We start from the raw sequence: 20,331 nt of genomic DNA, 5'->3' as shown, positions 1-20,331 counted from the left end.
TTTATATCTTGACCATGTCCTTGTCCCCTCAGCTCTCTGTGAAGGCAACTTCACTTGTAATGAGAACGAGGTGTGTGTCCGACCGAACGAATGCCGCTGTCGTCATGGATATTTTGGGGCAAGTTGTGACACAAGTGAGTTGCTTTTTGTCTTTTTCAGATTAAAGTAACTGATTTTAATAATTAAAATTGTATGCCCTTTAATTAGCCTAATGCACTCCTAAGAACTGAGAAAATAAATGTTTAACAGATATATACCAAGTTCTGTCATGAAACTCTAGATTGCGCTGGCTGATAAGGTCCTTAACGCAAACTGCTGTCAATTACACTTTTAACTACACCGCTCAAGCTGATTGGTTCCTGTTGCATCTGCAGCCAATGAGCTTGCTGCTCAACATTTAAATAGTTAGTGTTTGCTGTAGCAGTTTGCGGCACGCTTTCAGAGTTTCTCTGAATTTAAAATCTTTCTTTTCCAGATAAAGTGTGTAAAAAAAATACTGATTATTCATCTTGTCTGCAGGGGTGTATTTCAAGGAACAGTTCACCCAAAAATTTAAAGTATCCCATAATTTTCTCACCCTCATGACCTTCTTCTTTCAGCCAAACACAATAGGAGTTATATTAAACAATATCCTGGCTCTTCCCAGCTTTGTAATGGCAGTTAATGAAGCTCCAAAAGTGCATCCATCCTTCCATCCATCCATCCATCCATCCATCTATTCATCATAAAACGAATGGTTTTCAAACCTCCAGTGGTATAATAAATGCTTTCTGAAGTTTTTATGTAAAAAATAAATTTTTATGTTTTTTTGTATTTAAAACTTTATAAACTATAATCACTGGCTTCCGGGTAACGGCTGTATGCACGTTCACAAGAGAGTTACATGGTTTTGGCGAGAGGTGTCTATTCTCGCCTAAGCTTTTGCTATGCCTATGTCATACGTCGGGTCAGAGGTCACCCTTCCGCCGGAACTCGACTCTCTCGTGAATGTGCGTACGGCCGTTTGCTGGAAGCCACTGATTATGGTTTATAAAGTTTTAAATATGGATATCGTGGGAAGGCTGAAAGAAGAAAGTCATAAACACCTGGCGTGAGGGCAAGTAAATTATAGGATAATTTGTATTTTTGGGTGACCTATTCCTTTAAATGTGTGTCATGCTCTTAAATGTCCCCTTCTGATTAGCAAAAGCAAATAGAAAATCCTCAAGTCAAATTCTTCAATATGTCCCACTCCAAATTCAGCATATGCTTCAATATAACAAAGAAAATTGTCTGAAAAATTTAAGTGCTGCTAGTTTAAAAAAAAAAAAAAAAAAAAAAAACTTTTACTTTTCACTTTCTTTAAATATGTCCATTATTGTAAAAAGAATAAATCTCATAATCGTTCATAATCATATAGTTCCTTCACCTCTCAAATGACTTTTCATTCCTAAAGACATATCCAAGGCCAATTACTGTACCTATATATACACAAATGCCTTTCAAAAGTGTGAGATCATTAAGTTTTTTTTTATTTATTTTTTATCAATACTTTATTCAGCAAGGATGCATTAAACTGATAAAAAAAAAAAAAAAATTAAGCAGCACAACGGTTTACATTGATAATGATAATAAATGTTTCTTGAGCAGCAAATCAGCATATTAGAATGATTTCTGAAGGATCATGTGACTCTGAAGACTGGAGGAATGATGCTGAAAATACAGCTTTTTCATCACATGAATTAAAATATATTCAAATAGAAAGCAGTTCAGATCAAATAAATGCAGCCTTGGTGAGCATAAGAGACTACTTTCTAAAATATTGCACTGCCCCCAAACTTTTGAACAGTACTATATATATATATTAAGAAATTTTATTTACAAAATAGACATTTTATGCACTAGTGAAAGAACATTTAACTAAACAATCTGAATTTTAGCCAAGTAAACTTTAACAATGACCTGAAATCATTCCTTCAGCTTCCCAGTTGCACAGTAAATGTTTCCTTTCTTTTGACCCTGTAAACTACAACCTGTGCATCTTTTTGACTCCCCTAGAGTGTCCCGCTCAGTTCTGGGGTCCGGACTGCAAGGGCATGTGCACGTGCCACCCTAACGGTAAATGTGACGACGTGACCGGGAAGTGCACGTGCTACCCCAACCGCTGGGGTGAAAACTGCGAGAAGTCCTGCAACTGTCAGAAAGGCAAATGTGACCAGGAGACGGGCAAATGCACCTGCCATGCCGGTTACTGGGGACCGCAGTGCAACAATAACTGCTACTGCAGCATCAACTCTGTGTGCGATCAGACGGGCCGCTGCATCTGCAACCCTGGCTGGTACGGCCGAAATTGCGGTGCTCAATGTCTGTGTAATAACTCGCCTTGTGAGCAGTTTACAGGCCGATGTCAGTGTAGGGAGAGGCTTTGGGGTCAGCGCTGTGAGCGGTACTGTCAGTGCGTGCACGGGAAGTGTAACCCGGCAGATGGATCGTGCACCTGTAAACCCGGATACAGAGGAAAGCTATGCCGGGAGCCGTGTCCAGCCGGGCTCTACGGACAGAACTGCAAAAACAGGTGAGGAAAAGCTACCAGCATAAAGTTTGTTTTTGAAAGAAGCCTCTTATGTGCACTAACACTGCATTTATTTGATCTAAAATACTGTAAAAACAAAAACATAATATTGTGAAATATTAAAAGAACAATTTTTTATTTTAATATATTTTTAAATGCAACTTATTCCTGTGATGGCAGAGCTGAATTTTCAGCGTCTTCAGTGTCACATGATCCTTCAGAAATCATCCTAATATGCTGATTTGCTGCACAAGAAACATTTCCTATTGTTATCAATGTTGAAAACAGAAAAAAAAGTTTTTTGTGAAAACCATAATACACTATCATTAAAAAATTTGGAGTAGTATTTTTTTTTAAGAAATTAATATATATATATTTTATTTCACAAGCATTTGTCAATTGATTAAAAGTGACAGTAGAGACAAAATGTAACAAAATATTTCTAATTCAGTTTTTTTTTTTACTTTCTATTCATCAAATAAAAATGTTTTTATCAGTTTCCCACAAAAATAATAAGCAGCAAAAAATGGTTGTAAGAAATGAATGATTTCTGAAAGACTGGCGTAATGATGCTGACTAAAATCTACTAACTATAAGTAACTTTGCAACTACATGCCGTACTTATTCTACTAACCCTAACCTAATAGTCTACTACTCTAATGAGAGTTTGGTGACATGTAGCTGCAAGTTATTGAGAGTTAGTAGAATGTCTAAAGTGGACTATCGAAATAAAGTGTAACCGAAACTTTTGAGCAGTAGTGTGCGGTATATTCGTATTCAGAGCTTTATATCTTTTATACCCATAACTTGTTCTCTTCTTTTTTTGACTGACCACACCTGGACGATCCCGGGCTTTCCTTTTTGCCGTTGATTCAGGTGTGGCCACTGTAAAGGCCAGCAGCCCTGTAAGGTGACGGACGGTCGTTGTGTAACGTGTGAGAGCGGCTGGAACGGGACAAGATGTGACCAGGCGTGTGTGGAGGGTTACTTCGGAGAAAACTGTAAGGATCAGTGTCCACCGTGCAAAGACGGTCACTTCTGCAACCGCATCGATGGGAAGTGCTCTCACTGCAATCCCGGCTGGATTGGAGATCGGTATGAATTTTTGGCTGATAGTGAATTTGGCCCTACTGTAGCTGACAGTTATAAAAGAATTACTGTAAATGAAACTAAAATATTTTGTTTTTATCACTTGGTATTAGACAACTGAGGGGGAATTCACTATACTAAGAAAGTGTTATTTACACACACACACTGTATGATTGAAATTATAATAATAACAAACATAAATAGAAGCACATAAAATCTAAAAACATTTATACATCATTGGTAAGATTTGTAATGGTTTAAAGGAAATGTTTAAAGAAGTCTCTTATTCTCACCAAGGCTGCATTTATTTGATCAAAAATACAATAAAACAGTAATGTTGTGAAATATTATTACAATTTAAAATTGTATGTTTTCTATTGTAATATATTTTAAAATGTAATTAATTCCTGTGATGCGAAGCTGATTTTTCAGCATCATTACTCCAGTCTTCAGTTTCACGTGATCCTTCAGAAATCATTCTAATATGCTGAATTGTTGCTTAACAAACTTTTTTTATTATTATCAATGTTGAGAACATCTGCGCTGCTTAATATTTTTGTGGAAACTTTTTCTGGATATTTCATTATTTAACGAATAGACCTCTCAAATATACTTCCTATGTTGCTCCTCAAAGATTCTTTGGATGAAAACTTTGAATTGACCATTGATCCTCAGTCTGTTTGTATTTTTGTCTTTGTGTAGCTGTGAGGTGCGCTGTCCTAACGGCACCTATGGAGACAACTGTGAAAAAGACTGCAGCCACTGTTTTAACGGAGACTGCCATTTTGCCACAGGAGAGTGTCTCTGTGACCCTGGCTTCAATGGGACATAGTAAGTCACATCTCTGAGTCACGCACATATTTAGGTCATCTTGTTATCAAGGCCTGTTTTCACTAACGGATGAATCACAAAATCAACAAAGAGTCATTCTAAATGGTTTAAAGAGGAGTAACTTTAAACAAATTGCAGTGTGCTAAACAGGACTCCCCAAATGGTTAAATGAGAATTAGTTCTTTGTCAAACACACATTCTTATTCAACACATAAATAAATATTTTGTGAGGAAAAGCATTCCTTTGCCCTTGTAACAAAAAAGAAGGCATTTTTGAAACTCTGTAGTGTATAATTACAGTGATTGAAAGAGAATAATATTGCTGAGCCTGAATCACTTAAATGTCCAGACTCCACTCAGAAAATGTCAGGCTTATGGTGTCTATTTATTTATTTTATTAGCTTGTTTTTCTTTTTTTATTAATAAATTGTTCCTGTGATCAAAGCTGAATTTTCAGCATCATTACTCTTCAGTCTTCAGTGTCACATGCTCCTTTAGAAATCATTCTAATATGCTGATTTGCTGCTCAAAAAACGTATTATTATTATCAGTGTTGAGAACAGTCCTGTTGCTTAATATGTTGTGAAACTGATGAATAGAAAGTTCTGATTAAAAGTATTAACCCATTTGTGCCCAAATTTTTCTGAATGGTGTCATGCATATAATCCTGTTAATAGTGTCCTATGTGAACATGTTCTGCATTTATTTTCCTCAGTTTTTTTTTTATTTCTTGAAAATCATATTTGAATGTGCGGCAACTATAGTTGCCGGTGGGCAAATATGTTGTATGCACCCCTTCAATGTAAAATATGAATAGGAGGAGAACATTTGGCATTTATCTCAAAATAACTGCTTTCAACAGATCAATCTTTATTCATAAACAAATTAATTATGTATAAAAGTCGAAAAACATTTGATGCAGACCCCCAAAAAAACTGCATCTAGCTTATAATCTCTTGAATATGAAAACACAACAAACAACAAATCCATTTGCCTTAACCATTGTGCGCTGTTCAGGGTCTTTTTGACCCACATTTCTGACTTTCATTCATGGGGATAACATGGATAATTTGACATGGTTAAGTGTTTTTAAAAGATTTTTGCCAATCTTTTGGAAAATGCAGTTCTAAAAGTAACAATTTATCACTTTAACCAGTAGATGGCTGCAGAGCACCACTATTTGCTATTTGCTTTTTGACTAACTGAAAGACATCTTTTCACAAGTTTTTCCAGTTGTACTCATATCTACATATAATGAAATCACAATTATAATAATAAAAGTTACTTTTTGTACTGAAAAAAATCTGTTTTTCAGTAATGTTATATATTATGATTAGAATCAAATGAATTTGATCAATGGACAAAATTCATTCTCAAAATCAGAAACAACAAAGAACACACAGACAGAAATGAAGTGGCACACTTTAAATTTGTAGAATTATATGAAAAACAGATGTTTGAAATAAATGATAAACTCTAAAAACTCCAACTTTTCTCTTTGTAACATCCTGATCAGGTTTGATTCTAATCATAATGGAACATTATTGAAAAACTGATTTTTTTTTTCAGTACAAAAACTGCCAAACTTTGACAAAAAGTAACTTTTATTGTTATAATTGTGATTTCATTATATGTAGATATGAATCTAACTGGAAAAACTTGTGAAAAGATGTCTTTTAGTTTGAAACTTTTAGAGCTCTGCAGCCATCTACTGGTTAAAGTGATTTTTCTTTTTTTTCCTTTTACTTTTAAAACTGCATTTTCCAAGATTTGGCCAAAAATCTTACACTAAACCATGTCAAATTATCCATGTTATCCCCATGAATGAAAGTTAGAAATGTGGGAATTTTATAAGGCAAATTTTTTATTTTTTATTTTTGGAGAATTTTGTGGAGTAAAAATGTCCAAAATGTAGAGTAAAAACATTAATAAACTGAGTAAAATTACATTTGTTTAAAATATATATGTTGTTACAAAATAACATTTTGTTGCCTGGGGTCTCTCAGACCCCAAACAGCCAGACTGTAAACCACAAACGAACAGCACACAAGGGTTAAAGTTGTGGAACATAGTGCAGAACAAAGTGCAGCCATAACTGGGCATTGTCTATCAAAAAGTTAAATGAAAATAAATAAATACAAATAAATAGAATGAAGAAAAAATATATATCTATATAGAGATGTCATTTAAAGGGTTAAGTTATGTTTATGCACTAAACAAGACCAATAAACTTGATTTATTAACCTATTAACACAGTATACCCCATTTTCCCATGATATATGTACTTACAAGGCATTTGCCCACCGGCAACTATAGTTGCCGCTTGGACTTTTGACTAAGTATACAAAAAACTATAGATCTCTTGTAAGATTTGTTTTGTTCGGCTGATTCTAGAGACCCTCATGATTATGTAGATATATATATGTCAACAAAAAATACTTATTAGTAACATGAAAATGACCTTTCTTTGGGAGGGTTTGCCTTCGCCCTGCTTCCTGGAAATAGGGGTAGGAAGTTGACAGCCTCATGTGACAGGGAGGAAGTGAATACCTTTTTTTTTTTCTTGAAATCCTTTATTTGGTTGTTTGCTTGCATTCCATTGAGAAATAAAACATGGACAACATCTAGAAAAATATTTACAAAAGGAAAATGACAACTATGTACTGCGGCAACTATAGTTGCCGGTGGGCTTAAATGGGTTAAGTACATTTAAATAAAAATGACCCCAAACTAGTGAACGGTATAGTGAAACATTAAATAAATAAATTGTTAGATTATTCAACATTCAAAATCTTAAATTACATCCTTGTAATATTTGCATATTAAACTGTTTCTTTAGGAAATGCCAAATTAGTTTATTTCACTTAGTTGAATATTTATCTAAATATTGACCATAAACTGCACTTTAATCATATCATACCTTTATCTTCAATTGATAAAACTTCACTTTAAACGCATAAAAATAAAATGTATTTTTATGCAATACTTCCTTTTTCTCTGTGAGACATTTCAAATATTTTGTCGGTTTCAGTTCAGTGACGTCAATAAGAACTTACGTGCTTGTTTCATTTAATTATAATTGTTCATTCCTCTTTTCTGTTTTTGGATTTGCATTGCCAACATCTACATAATTGCCCACAATTCCCCAAACTGCCGTGTTCCATTTTGACTGGAAACTCCTGTTGCTTTGTACACAATGATTGTATTGACTCTCTTTCTCAGTGCTCTTTGCATTTCTTTTCATTTTAGCTGCAACCTGACCTGTGAGTTCGGTCAGTTCGGAGTGAACTGTGCCCAGACCTGTCCGTGTCACGACAAGAACTGCAACCCAGTGTCAGGGGTCTGCAACCTATGTAAGAAACCCTTCCTGTCTCTCTTTGGAATAATTAAATTGTCATTTCTCAAGCTATGTTATGTAATTTGCTATGGAGACACAAAAGAACCCCTGAGATGTTGAGATATAGTTGTGGGATCCAACATCAGTCATATTTTCCATTACGTAAATGGAGAGAGGAATAGCTGCCTAGTTGACGCTGAGGTCAGAAGATTCAACCTTTTGACTCGAAGCGGATTTGTTTTTAAATCATGTCATGATCATTACTCGCATTATGCAGTGTATTACAACCATCCTGGCAGATGTTTGATATTCCCTAGCTGAGCTGTTTTCATCATTGCTATATTTAAAGGGATTTACACTATTGTTCAATGTTTGGGGTCAGTAAACTTTTGTTTGTTTGTACAAAATATTTCTATTTCAAATAAATGCTCATTTTAACTTTCTATTCATCAAAGAATCCTGAAACATGCATTACAGTTTCCACAAAATATTAGGAATGTTAGGAAGCAACACAACTGTTTTCAACAAGAAAATGTTTCTTGAGCAGCAATTCAGTATATTAGAGTGATTTCTGAAGGATCATGTGACACTGAAGACTGGGGTAATGATGCTGATAATTAACATATGAATAAATTACATTTTTAATATATTCAAACAGAAAACAGTTATTCTAAATTGTAATAATATTTCACAATATTACTGTTTTTACTGTATTTTTGATCAAATAAATGCAGCCTTGGTGAGGACGAGACATAAAAAAACATTAAAACATGAATTATTTTTCAACATCTTTTTGTCAAAAGCAAATTTTTTTTGTCAAGTTTATATTTAAAACAATAAAAACAAATGCCAATGCGATAAGAAAAAAATATTTATTTTCAAGATACAGTATATTTTCAAAAAATAAGTCTTCTAATCTTATACATTTACCGTTGTCTTTAAATTTATCTTATCTTAACTCTTTCCACGCCAGCATTTTCTTTTTTTCTTTTTTTTTCAGCCACAACATTTTATTGAAACTTAATGCATTATTTTTCTATCAAATGTGGGTACGTTTCGTAAAAAAAGCTAAATTTTGAGCAAAAATCTGAGAAAAATATTTTTTTGTCAAAGACTACATCCAGATTGGATTCAGAACAATGATTAAAACATAGATTGAGAAGATCAAGTCCATCAACACCCCTAAAGCTTCACAGTCCTATAGCTCGTCCTGGGTCGACATTTAATTCAATAACATTAGGCAGTTTTTTTATTTATATGCTGTTTAATGTTAATGAATGCGTTATTTTACATATGCATCTGCTTACATATGATATCGCTTGTTTCTGCATATTCTTCACCTGTGTTTTGATCCGGAGATTCTGTACTCTTCAGAAGATCCCTAATAGATCCGTCTACCGTATACCATTCCGTCAATGGCGGGGAAATAGTTTACATTGTTAATGGTAAACAAGACAAAAATGTGCCGTTTTCCAAAACATTTGAATAATCAAGAAAAATAACATTTTCATAACATTCCCTGAACATAAAATTCGTTTTTCTCGACAATACAAAATTATCTCTTTCATTAATTTTTATGCAGCATAACCTTCAATATCACTGAATTAAATAGACGAAAAGAGTAAAAGATCATTCATTTCTCTTTAAAAATCAATGAGAAACTTGTTGTGCAAGCAAAAGAAACACACAGTTGCTATTTGTAACATGCCTGCGTAGTCTTCACTATGTAGGTCACTGCCGTAGACAGCAGCAGTTTAACATGGCGGCCTTGATGGTGTTTCCAGAGCGGTGTCTTATTTTTACGGCTGTGTTTTTTGGCTCTTTTCCTGCCTGCTCGCAGACTTACTGAGAGCCGGGGTTGTTTCACACAGCTGAGAGAAATACTACAGGAAGAGAGACAGAGTGATGAGGAAAGGTGTGGGTCAGGAGAGTTTTCACAGGGACTTGAGTGAAGGCAGAAATGATGTCATTGTGCCCGACCTTTGTGAGGCCTTCCTCGAACGCAGCTGTGCTTTCAGGACATGTGTTGATGTCCCCACACCACACACTACACACTACACCCGGACTGAGCTCGACACCTCTGTGAGCATAGAGCACAAATCAAAGAGTCAAATAGTCATCAGTTGTTATGCTTTAACTGTTTTCAGTAGCAAATGTTTGCACAAGAAATATTATGAAAGGAGCATTTGGGTTCAGCTGAAATTAATTGCGACGACTTTTTGTAACCTCTGTTTGACAAAATTGCTGCAGAGATTTCAAGTGCGTTTGAATAAGGGGCTTTCGCACCGGGTAGTTCTAGGAACTAGCCACCAGGGTGGTTCCCCGAGAAGGAATGGTTCCTTACATTTTCCTGTTTGCGTTCGCACCGCCAGTAGGAACTCTGAAGTGACGTAAGCCACGCTTGTTGTTGTGACCTTTATTTTGACTGTGCTGACAACGCCAGCCAGACCCTGAGCACACAGTGATGCTCACATTCTCTGTGTTTATTAGTTTACGATCTGTCTAACAGTCCTGTCTAATACGTTATTATATAGAACTGTTACACAAAGAAAGTAGACAGTATTTGAAAAGGTATTAGCGTTTGCCGTGTGGTTGATGTCCAGTGTTGCTGAGCAGAAATACATAATCATGTTTCTCTTGGTCCCCTCAAAGTTGCGTTGGATTTTCTCCTTAGCGTAAAGGTTGAGAGGTCCATCTATCCCTGTTTTCCATGTCCATAGAGTTACTTACTGGAGTAAATATATAGGCTATAATCTGTGTGTACACGTGCGTTCGGCCAGTCAGTGTACACTTACGTCACTGGTAGTTCCTATAGTGCTGGTTTAGACCCTACTCTGAAGTAGAAGCTAAATTAGTTCCTCCAAAAGGAGTTCCTAGAACTAAAATTGTTCCTAGTTCCTGAAGGAAAAAAGGGTACTTCCGCCAATAGTTCTAGGAACTATGAAAAGGTTCCTCCTGTGTGAAAGCCCCTATAAACTTTGCACTCAAAGAAGCGATTTACCAATCGCAACAAACTGTTCCAGTCGACCAATCAGAGCATATTGTGCTTTTTTTTTCAGAAGGAGGGGCTTCATAGAGACAGGAACTAAACAGTGTTACTGACAGACTGGGAAGAGAGGAGCTGCAACAATGTCAAATATGAGAAAAATAATGTGTGTTTTTTTCACCCAGAAAAACCCATTCTAGTTGACCCCAAAAACAAAATCAAGACTTTGGAAAAGGGCATATAATGGCCTCATTCATACACAATTTATTATAAACATTTCTTCATGGCCTGCTGGTTGTGTTTGTCTGGGTTTAAGTTGTTGCTTATGTTGTGTAAATATTAATAATGACATAACATATGCATATTGAACTAATAATTGGCCTTGGATGATCCAGATGAAAAATATGGCGCATCCAACAGCAGAAATTCTTCATTGTCAGCAGTGCCAAGTTAAGCATCCCATCACTGTCTTTGTTTATGAACGGAAGAGCCAAATGGCCACACATTATGCGCCAGTGATAATGCCTGTTGGCAACAGATTCAAAGAAGCCAATGGCAGACTTCCTGCATCTCACAGGACACAACTGCTAGCTCTTAAACTCCTGAACTGGTGTGGGAATTTCAAATACATTTAGTTTAATTTAGGTACTATGTTCTTCTTTAGCATGGAAAAACTCAAGAAAATGTAAAAGCTGTTTTATTGGAAATGCCATTTGCAATGATGCAACATCAAATTATTCTTAGTATGAATTTTAAAACATGTGAAATATTACACAGCTCTCAGGAAGACTTTATTCTGATTGGTCAATTACAGGATTCTGCCGGTTACTCATGAAGGTCATTAAACGTTATGCTGAGTAAACTTCAATAGCACTGCAGTAAATAAACTAAAAAAGTAAAATAAAATAAAACATTCATTTATGTGGTTTGTTCAGGCAAAAAAAAAAAAAAATTCTTTGGCAGGCAACATTTTATGAACGGTTTAATGTGAAATTCCATGTGCAATAATGTAACATGATTCTACAATTATTACATTTGCATTTACTGTATTACAGTCTGGTCAAATTTGGCATTCTGCAGTGTGTTTATAAAGTTCATTAACTTTTATAGTGTGTAATCTTCAATATCACTATAATTTGTGACCACTAAATTGTATAATTGCCCCTCAATATGTCCAATATTTCATGTCAATTTATTGATTTATTTACTAAGTGGTCTTAGTCCTCAACCTGCCCAAGAGTTTATTTTGTGATAGAGGTCCAACTGACTGCATTATCCCCTGTTTCGGATTCAAAGATGAAATACTGCTTTTAGGAATTCTATATTTTGAATTACTTCTTAAACGTTGAGCATTTAGAAGAATGTCTCTCTTACCTGTTGTTCTGCTCACCTCAATTGTACTTTGGTCTCCTACTGCAGCCATGTTTTCACTGAACACCCTCAATCTGTCCTGAAAAATGTGTTAAATTAAACAATTGAATGAATACACACACATGTTAGTGCCATTGTTCTAAACTGCAAGTTTTACACTCTCCGTCTGTCTCTCTCAGATCCTAATCAGCGGATGGGAGTAATAGCTGCTGGAACGCTGGTAACATTCCTGCTGGTGGTTCTTCTGTCTCTGCTGTGCTGCTGCTTCCTCTGTAGCAACAAAGACAACCGCAAGTGAGTGCAAATCAACACTAGTTTCTCAATCCAGTTCTTAGTCAGTCCCAGTGTTCTGAATTAAAAGTTAAAAGTTAGAACACTTTCTCCAGTTACAGTTTATTGTGTTGAGACAATCACTAGTAAGTTCTTTTGTAGATTTTATAAAGGGTTTAACCATTGGACCTCATTCATGAAACTTTTGAGTAAATTTGTGCATAAAATGGACTTTCCCCAAATACTTTCCTCTTGACTCACAAATGTTTTGTAAACCTCATATTTGATAGTTAAACGTGTTAATGAATTCTAATTATTTCACTGTTTCAGTGGTTTATCATGTCTTAAGACACTTGGCATGTTTGGTTCGATTAAAACGTACCCTGGTGCGATTGCTCTGTTATTGTGGTTCATTGGAATAAGTCTGAACGCTGTCATCCGAACCCTAGTGCACCAAACAAGCGGACTGGGTCTTGGTCCGCTTCCAAAGGAACTCTGGTGCGGTTCGAATGAAATATGAACGCAACACGGACCAAAGACATGTAAACGAACCAAAAACAGGACATGATGTCACAAGATGCAACCCTAAAAAGGACAGAATACTGTTTTGACTGGACAGCATACCTGTTTTTTCTCATCATAGTCGCGATGCTGTCCATCACAGAACCGCGTCTCCTCACAGCAGATCTTCATTTGTGTGTGACGGAGGGATTCCTGCCGCTGTTTTGACTCCTTTACACATTTATAAGCTCTTCACGAGTTCTCAGCTGGTCAAAATACCATCATATGTAGCTACGCACATACAACAAGCGCATTTATCCCAGCACACAGCATTGGTTTGGATGTGCAATAAGTTTCATCGCAAAATATATACGTAATAAAAAAATTTGGGTCTGGACCAAACGAGCCAAGTGAACCAAACTACAAATGTAAACACCCAAAGTTTGGTTAGTAAATTTAAGTACTTTTTTTTATTATTATTATTCTAAGTAAACAAAAAGGTATTGAGTGTGTCAGATATACCCCTACCCCAATTAAATAATAATAAATAAAAAATTCTCAATGTCAGGGTATCACATTCATTATACACTAATTATTTGACGTTAGAACCCGGAAGTTCTAGAAGAATTCGCAGCTGGTTCCTTCGAGATTTTCCTATGAGGTTTTATATTTTTTTTTATTTATGATCCTGTAAACATAACTTGACGATACGTTGACGTTTTGTTCTAAAACGTACACCGCACACACTCACACCCCAAGCTGTCTTATCTAGTTACTTATTAAAAATGTCTGATTTCAAAAATGGACATAATTCCTTCAAAATTTGCGTTTTCACTATGGGTGTTTGTAAAACGTCAAAGAATATTCAAGTTATGTTTACCACAGGCTTTTTTTCACACATAAATTGAAAAACCCCATAGGAAAATCTCGAAGGAATCAGCGGCGAATTAATCTTCCGGGTCCTGACGTATTCCCTGCGCGCCACTCTATAATATGCCAAGTTGCTGCTCAAGGAACCTTTTTTTTTTATGAATAGAAAGTTCAAAAGAGCTGCATTTATTTGAAATAGAAATCTATTGTAAACATAACTTCTTTACTGTCACATTCAATCAATGCATCTTTGCTGAATAAAACTGGACTGACAGCGGCGGTGTGAACGTGGCCATTGCGTCCATCTCAAACTCAGCCCTGGCAAAGGACTTCTTTTAACAAAGCCTGTCATCAGAATTGTTCACAGTTCGCTGAAGTGAAAGCCTCCTCTGTTCTCTGCAGTCAGTCGGGTAAACTCAAGACTCTCGTGTTCTAGAAATCACAGTCGGCTGTTTTCTTAAACTTTCCACCTTTTCTAAATGGCTGGAAAACTACAGAACGTAAGACCAACTGAGCCTAGATTTCCTCAGTTTGCCAGTGAGGCAGATGAATCCCTACATTTCTCCTTCATTTGAACAGTAAATCTATAATCTCTATGGTTTGATGGTGTATACCGTATGCAGTTAATGCTAGAAGGCTAACACTCTACAATAACACACACCAACCAATGTAGAATCCATTTCTGGGCAGTGTAATGTTGGTCTAACGTCACCCTTCCTCTTTCAGCCCTGACCAGGAAAACTCCACCAACAGCAAGAAGGCCAAAATAATCCTCTGTGGTGGATTCAGCCGAATCAGCACCAAACTCCCCAGAATCCCTCTGAGGAGACAGAAACTACCCAAAGTTGTTGGTATGTCCTCATTTTCCACCATCTAAAATTACATATGGTTCAGTGTGCCATGAGTAAACTGAACCACACAACAGATATGCACTTAATATGATGTGCCTGATGTTAAGTCTTCAATGGTTTAACAAAAACAGCATGTTTAGCAAGTATATTAGTGACATCCTTTTTCGTGATAGGGCATGTTTGAATACAAATCCCCTTTAGCTGTCATTTTTAATATTGGCAACCTAAACATTCATTTAAAGGTGCAGTGTTGTTTTTTCTAAGTAAATCTTTTCAAACTCATTGCAGAAAGAACTACAAGATGCATTCTAGTTCAGCTAGATGGAGCGTAACTGAAGGACGCAAGTCTTAAGTGACATTTTTAAAAGTTTAACACGTTTTTAATGATATATCTTAAAAATAGTTCAGGGTGCTGATAAAACCAGCAAGCCGTCATGCAACATCCATCTGCGGACACAATGCATGACTGTGTGAACGCTCCTTAAAGGGGTAGTTCACCCAAAAAGATGAAAATTGTGTCATTTAAAACATCCTTACATCGTTCCAAACCGTATGACTTTCTCTTTCTTCTGCGTAACATAAAAGAAGATATTTTGAAGAATGTTGAGAACCAAACAACATTGGACTACATTGTATTGTAGGGACATAAAAACACTAGGACATTTTGCAAAATATCTTCTTTTATGTTCCATGACATGAGATTGTTAAACAACATGAGGATGTTAACAATTCAGATGTAATTTAATCATCCTCGCATCATTCCAAACCTGTATGACTTTCTTCTGCGTGACATAAAAGAAAATATTTTGAAGAACCAAACATCATTGGACCCCATTGACTTGTGAACTTTCCCTTTACGTAAATCATTTGTTGGTTGGCTTACGTATTTGGCACTTTTAAATCATTGCTGTGTTGAGTTGTTTGTGTTTGTTATATCAAAATCTGCCTCAACCAATGGTGTGAGTTTGGGGCGGGGCTCACAGTTTGCCTGACCAATGGCAGATGGGGCAGTGGTTGGGAACCTGTTTGAAAGCAGTAATCATTTTTGCAATTCTGTTTGGTGCCTCTACTGGCTAAAAGCCTCAGTCAGAATGAAAAGCACTCTGCGCTGACCCAAACAAAGTCTTTAGGGTTTCATCTGAATGGAATGCTCTGGGTGCACGTCTTATTTCCCTTGGCTCCATGTGAAGCTTCAAGTCCTTATTAATCTGTACCCAAACAGACATTCGTTTTCTTTTTCCCTGCATTTCTCCCCTCATTTCCCTATTTCTTATTAAAACAGACGGCTGGGAGCTGAATGTTCCCCCAATCAAAGACTCCTCTGTTTTTGCCAGGATGGAACCCCTGTGTGGAGTTCTTGTGGTTGAGGAACTGTATGAGCTGCTGCTGCCAGGAGCCGGTTTTAGAGACAATATTAAAGTGGCCATGCAAACATATTATACTTTTTTAAGGAAGTTTGTTTGGAATATTCATTTTGGACTTGGATTCAGAGACCAAATCGTAAAAGGCACGGCATATTAAGTTAGCACTGCCGAACACTAAATTAAGTGAATTGGACTTTTTAAATATAGAAAAACATGGGTTTCTTTTTCTTTAGCATGCACAAAAACAAGAGGTCAAATGGTAACACTACGATAATTCTCATTTGTTAACATTAGTTAATGCATTAACTAACATGAACTAACAATGAGCAATATATTTGTACAGCATTTATTAACCTTTGTTATTGTTAGTTAATAAAAATTTTCATGTTCATGTTACTGCATTAAAGGGTGAGTTCACCCAAAAATGTTAATTCTGTCTTTAAAGGTATGGTAGGAAATTTTGGAGCAGCTAGCAATAGCAAGCTAGCTTTGAAAGCATTTCTTAAAAACACATGAACACACAGCAGTGTCTGCACAGTGTCACGAGACATGGCGTGAACGCAGCATAAGCTTGTTGTTTTGGTCCAGGAGGAACTTAAAAACGCGGCTGCAGTTTGTTTGTGGCGTTCGGTGACTGTCTACAACTCTGCATAGCCTTACGGAACGCGTTGATTTCTGTGTGAGCAGGGTTCGTGGAGGAATGAAAATACATATCTTGACAGGCAGGTAGGGCATCGAATGCAAGGATTGGACGAACATTTTTTGGTCCTGTGACTTCCACAGAACATATTCGCGTTTTAATATTTAGACCACTTCTATTATTGACTGCTGTACGGATGTGAAGAGTTTCAACCAGTATAACAAAAAGTGTTTTAAAAAAAAAATAATTACCTATCCTACCTTTAATTACTCACCGTAAGCCTTTCATTCATATTCAGATCTTTTTTAATGAAATCTGAGAGCTTTCTGTCCCTCCATTGACAGCCTACGCGACTACCACTTGCAAGGACCAGAAAAGTTTTACATGATAAAACCATAGATATTCCATTTAAAAAATGAAAGGTTTTTAGATATGTTCATGCATGGAAAATGTTCATATTTAATGTGATGAAGACAACTGTGGGAAATTGAGGAGAACTGACTTCTTACTGTACATCCACTAAAAATCATCAAAACACCATTTGATTTAAAGTCATGGGTCATCTCCAAATCACAAGCAAAAATCCAGGTCCCAATCAAGGAAACAAGAGCTGGATTCTTCTTTTACAAAGAATATGGATGGCACAGCTTTAATTAAAACAAACAATACCCTAGTGTATGGGTAACAGGCGGTCACGGGTGAGCAGCATTTAGTTATTTAGTGACAGAGAGCCCGAGAGAAAGCCCGGAGCCATACTGTCCTCGAGAGACATGTGCTTCCACACTAATTTACCACATTACATAAGTTAAAGAGTCACTGCCATCAGACCCGGGTAAAGAAAAATCCTGTCTAAAACAATAATGTCACTGTTGGTTAGGGTTGAGTATGGTCTGCAGATTGTTTCAATAAAACCCCTCAAGCTGTAAAACCCTGGATAGACAACAAAGAACAAGCAAGTAGAAAAATCCAATAAGAAGATGGCACTTTAGCAGAAGAGATATGACCAGCGTTCGGCTCTCAAACATAAACTGGCCCTTTCATCCACGGACTTTATGAGAAAATTGATGGAGAATGCGTGTCTTTCATCTGACACATCAAAGAGTGTTAAATAACTCTGGAGACAACCAAAATCAACACCAAACAATGTTGCTTTTCACGCTCACTCTTGATTAGTTAAAAAATGGGTTTTGCGATAGCATATGAGAGGGACAACTGAAAGCAAACGCAGATGTAGCGTCTACCCCGTTCCCTTCCCCACCCCCTCGAACTTCTCACTTCAGGGGAGGAGCTGGATGAAAATATCATTCTCTCTTTCCCTCTTTTTTCCTCTTCCTCCTTTTCCTGTTGCGGTTCTGCTATCCTCATTGGCCGACTGCAGCAGTGAGGTCTGCTATTTTTCCCATATCTTTTCTTCCCCCACGTGTTTTTTTTTTTTTTTGAAACTCTACCCTCACAGGAGAGCAAATGGGGGTCTGGGGGTCTTTAGACAGGAAGTGACTAAATTTACCTCAGTGTGTTTCAGAGCCCTTTTTACTCCAACTAAAGCTGGTAATGACAGATTTAAGACAAAAAAAGAATGAGAATGTTTATTCCCTCATCTCCTCTGGACCCACATTCTGTTTATCACCATAATTTAGATTTAGGAAAAACACATTTCTACACCAGTGAAGTTAATCTGTCTTGAAACGAACAGTCATATCCGGATGATGTTTCACCCCTAAACCAAAAGAATGATACAAGGAATTGTATTTTACTCGAAGTATATATATATATATATATATATATATATATATATACTTCGAGTAAAATATAATTTCTTGTATATATATATATATATACACACACACATACACATACACAAACTGAATTTGATGAAATACTGATTTAAATAAAAAAAATAATGTTAAAGTATGCAAATACTTTAATGCTAATGTTAGCATTACAAATTATTTTTATTTAACTGACACTAGAGTCAGGGGTGCACATAACTGGTGCGCATGCATGGTAAAAACGTGGAGGGAGCGCTTTTGAGTACTGGCATTCCTGGGGACAGGGCCTCGTTTACTTTACCATCTCTGGTAAGATCGCCATCATGATGATAAGTGTGTTCATTAATTATTAGGGGTGCAACAGATCGCAGTTGATCTGTGATCCGTACGGACCAGGCCCCACGGTTCGGCACGCATGTGATTCGCGGATTAAAGGTGCAATGTGTGATATTTCTGAGGATCTATTTACAGAAATGCAATATAAGATCCATAACTATGTTTTCAGTGGTGTATAAAGACCTTACTTAATGAACCGTTATGTTTTTATTACCTTAGAATGAGTCATTTATATGTACATAACGGCGGCCACCCCTTCTATGAAGGTCGCCATATCGTGACGTCATGTTTCTACCGTAGCCGACAGCGAACAGACAGCGCTACAGAGCGCGTTTCATCACTAACTTGAATGAGAAGCGGCAGAAAAAGACGCGGCTTCCTACGTCGGCCACCGTAGCCTCTCATTCGAGTTTGAAATTTCAAGGAAAGGCCGCGAATTATTGACCGGTTGCAATTCGCAAATCTCACCACTAGATGCCGCTAAAAATCACACACTGCACCTTTAACTGCCAAGTTTTACCATCATAGATTGAAAGTTTATCATTTGGACGTCTTTTGACTTGCCAACTTACACATTCAAACGATTTTAAACGCGGAAGAAGAGGCGTAAATCGGGACTCAAACGCTGTTATCCGTACGCATGGCCGCACACACCCGAAACGTGCGCACACAAAGAGAGATAGAGAGACGCGATTCAGACTGCTCTCAAACACCGAATTGATTCCTCTTTCACGTTTACTTGCGCTTGAACTGACACAAAATTATGTCAAAATACCCGTCTCGGCAAGTATTCTCTCGGTTATGTCATAAGTGAACAGTTTAGAAAGAAACCGGATGTGTGACAGTATATTCATTCCATGCATTCTGTCTTAAAGTGACAGCAGCCTAATATTCCTGCTGATGTCTGTGTCATTAATATTAATAAAATAAGAAAAAATACAGCTTTAACAAAGATGAACCTATATTTAATTTCTACAGTGAACAAAGCTTGTAGGATAAGTGTGCCACGTAAAGTGTGAGTACCAAGCAGCATCTCCATGTGCTTCCTTGACAACCAGACCAAAAAAAGTGTTGTGCACCCCTGACTATAGTATTATGGTACACTGTACGCTGTAGAGTTGTATCTTTCTGATCAATAAATCACCATTAGCTTTGTTTCCCCCACCTATTTTTATGTGCATTTTGATATAAAAAAAAAAAAAAAAAAAAAACACTGGATGGAAAGACAAGATGTGCATAAATTCTAAAATTGCTCATAAAAAAATTAAATTGAGGCAGATACATTTTTTATCCGATAAGACATGTCCATAAACTATGATGGAAACACATTTACTGAATAAATCCCTCGTTGCGCAACAAAAAAACAAAACAGAAAAACTTGACTTTGCCTCAACAGTGGATGTGATTGGATAACTGGACTAACCAGCGGATCACTTTCAAATGTTGGTTTGGTCATTCTGAAATGCCTAAGCCAAAGTCTGTCATCAAAATAATTTTTTTATTCCCCTCCCAGAAGCGTCTCACATGATTGCGTTCCCAAACACAAGGCATCCGAACACAAGATA

The 20,331-nt window shown here is 36.6% G+C and overlaps 1 protein-coding gene across 1 annotated transcript in view; it reads left to right on the top strand.

Moving 5' to 3' along the window:
* The window catches only part of scarf2 (scavenger receptor class F, member 2), a 33,830-nt gene that overhangs the window by 5,410 nt on the left and 8,089 nt on the right, over positions 1-20,331 (top strand). The window contains exons 3-9 of the mRNA XM_084414216.1: positions 33-134; positions 2,038-2,554; positions 3,428-3,646; positions 4,343-4,471; positions 7,721-7,824; positions 12,345-12,459; positions 14,533-14,657. Coding sequence (XP_084270342.1) covers positions 33-134; positions 2,038-2,554; positions 3,428-3,646; positions 4,343-4,471; positions 7,721-7,824; positions 12,345-12,459; positions 14,533-14,657 — 1,311 coding nt within the window. The remainder of the gene's footprint in view (positions 1-32; positions 135-2,037; positions 2,555-3,427; positions 3,647-4,342; positions 4,472-7,720; positions 7,825-12,344; positions 12,460-14,532; positions 14,658-20,331) is intronic.

This window comes from Rutilus rutilus (assembly GCF_951802725.1).
Source record: "Rutilus rutilus genome assembly, chromosome: 7".
Lineage (NCBI taxonomy): Eukaryota > Metazoa > Chordata > Actinopteri > Cypriniformes > Leuciscidae > Rutilus > Rutilus rutilus.
Note: the sequence above shows the minus strand (reverse complement) of the source record. Positions and strands in the feature narration are given on the sequence as shown.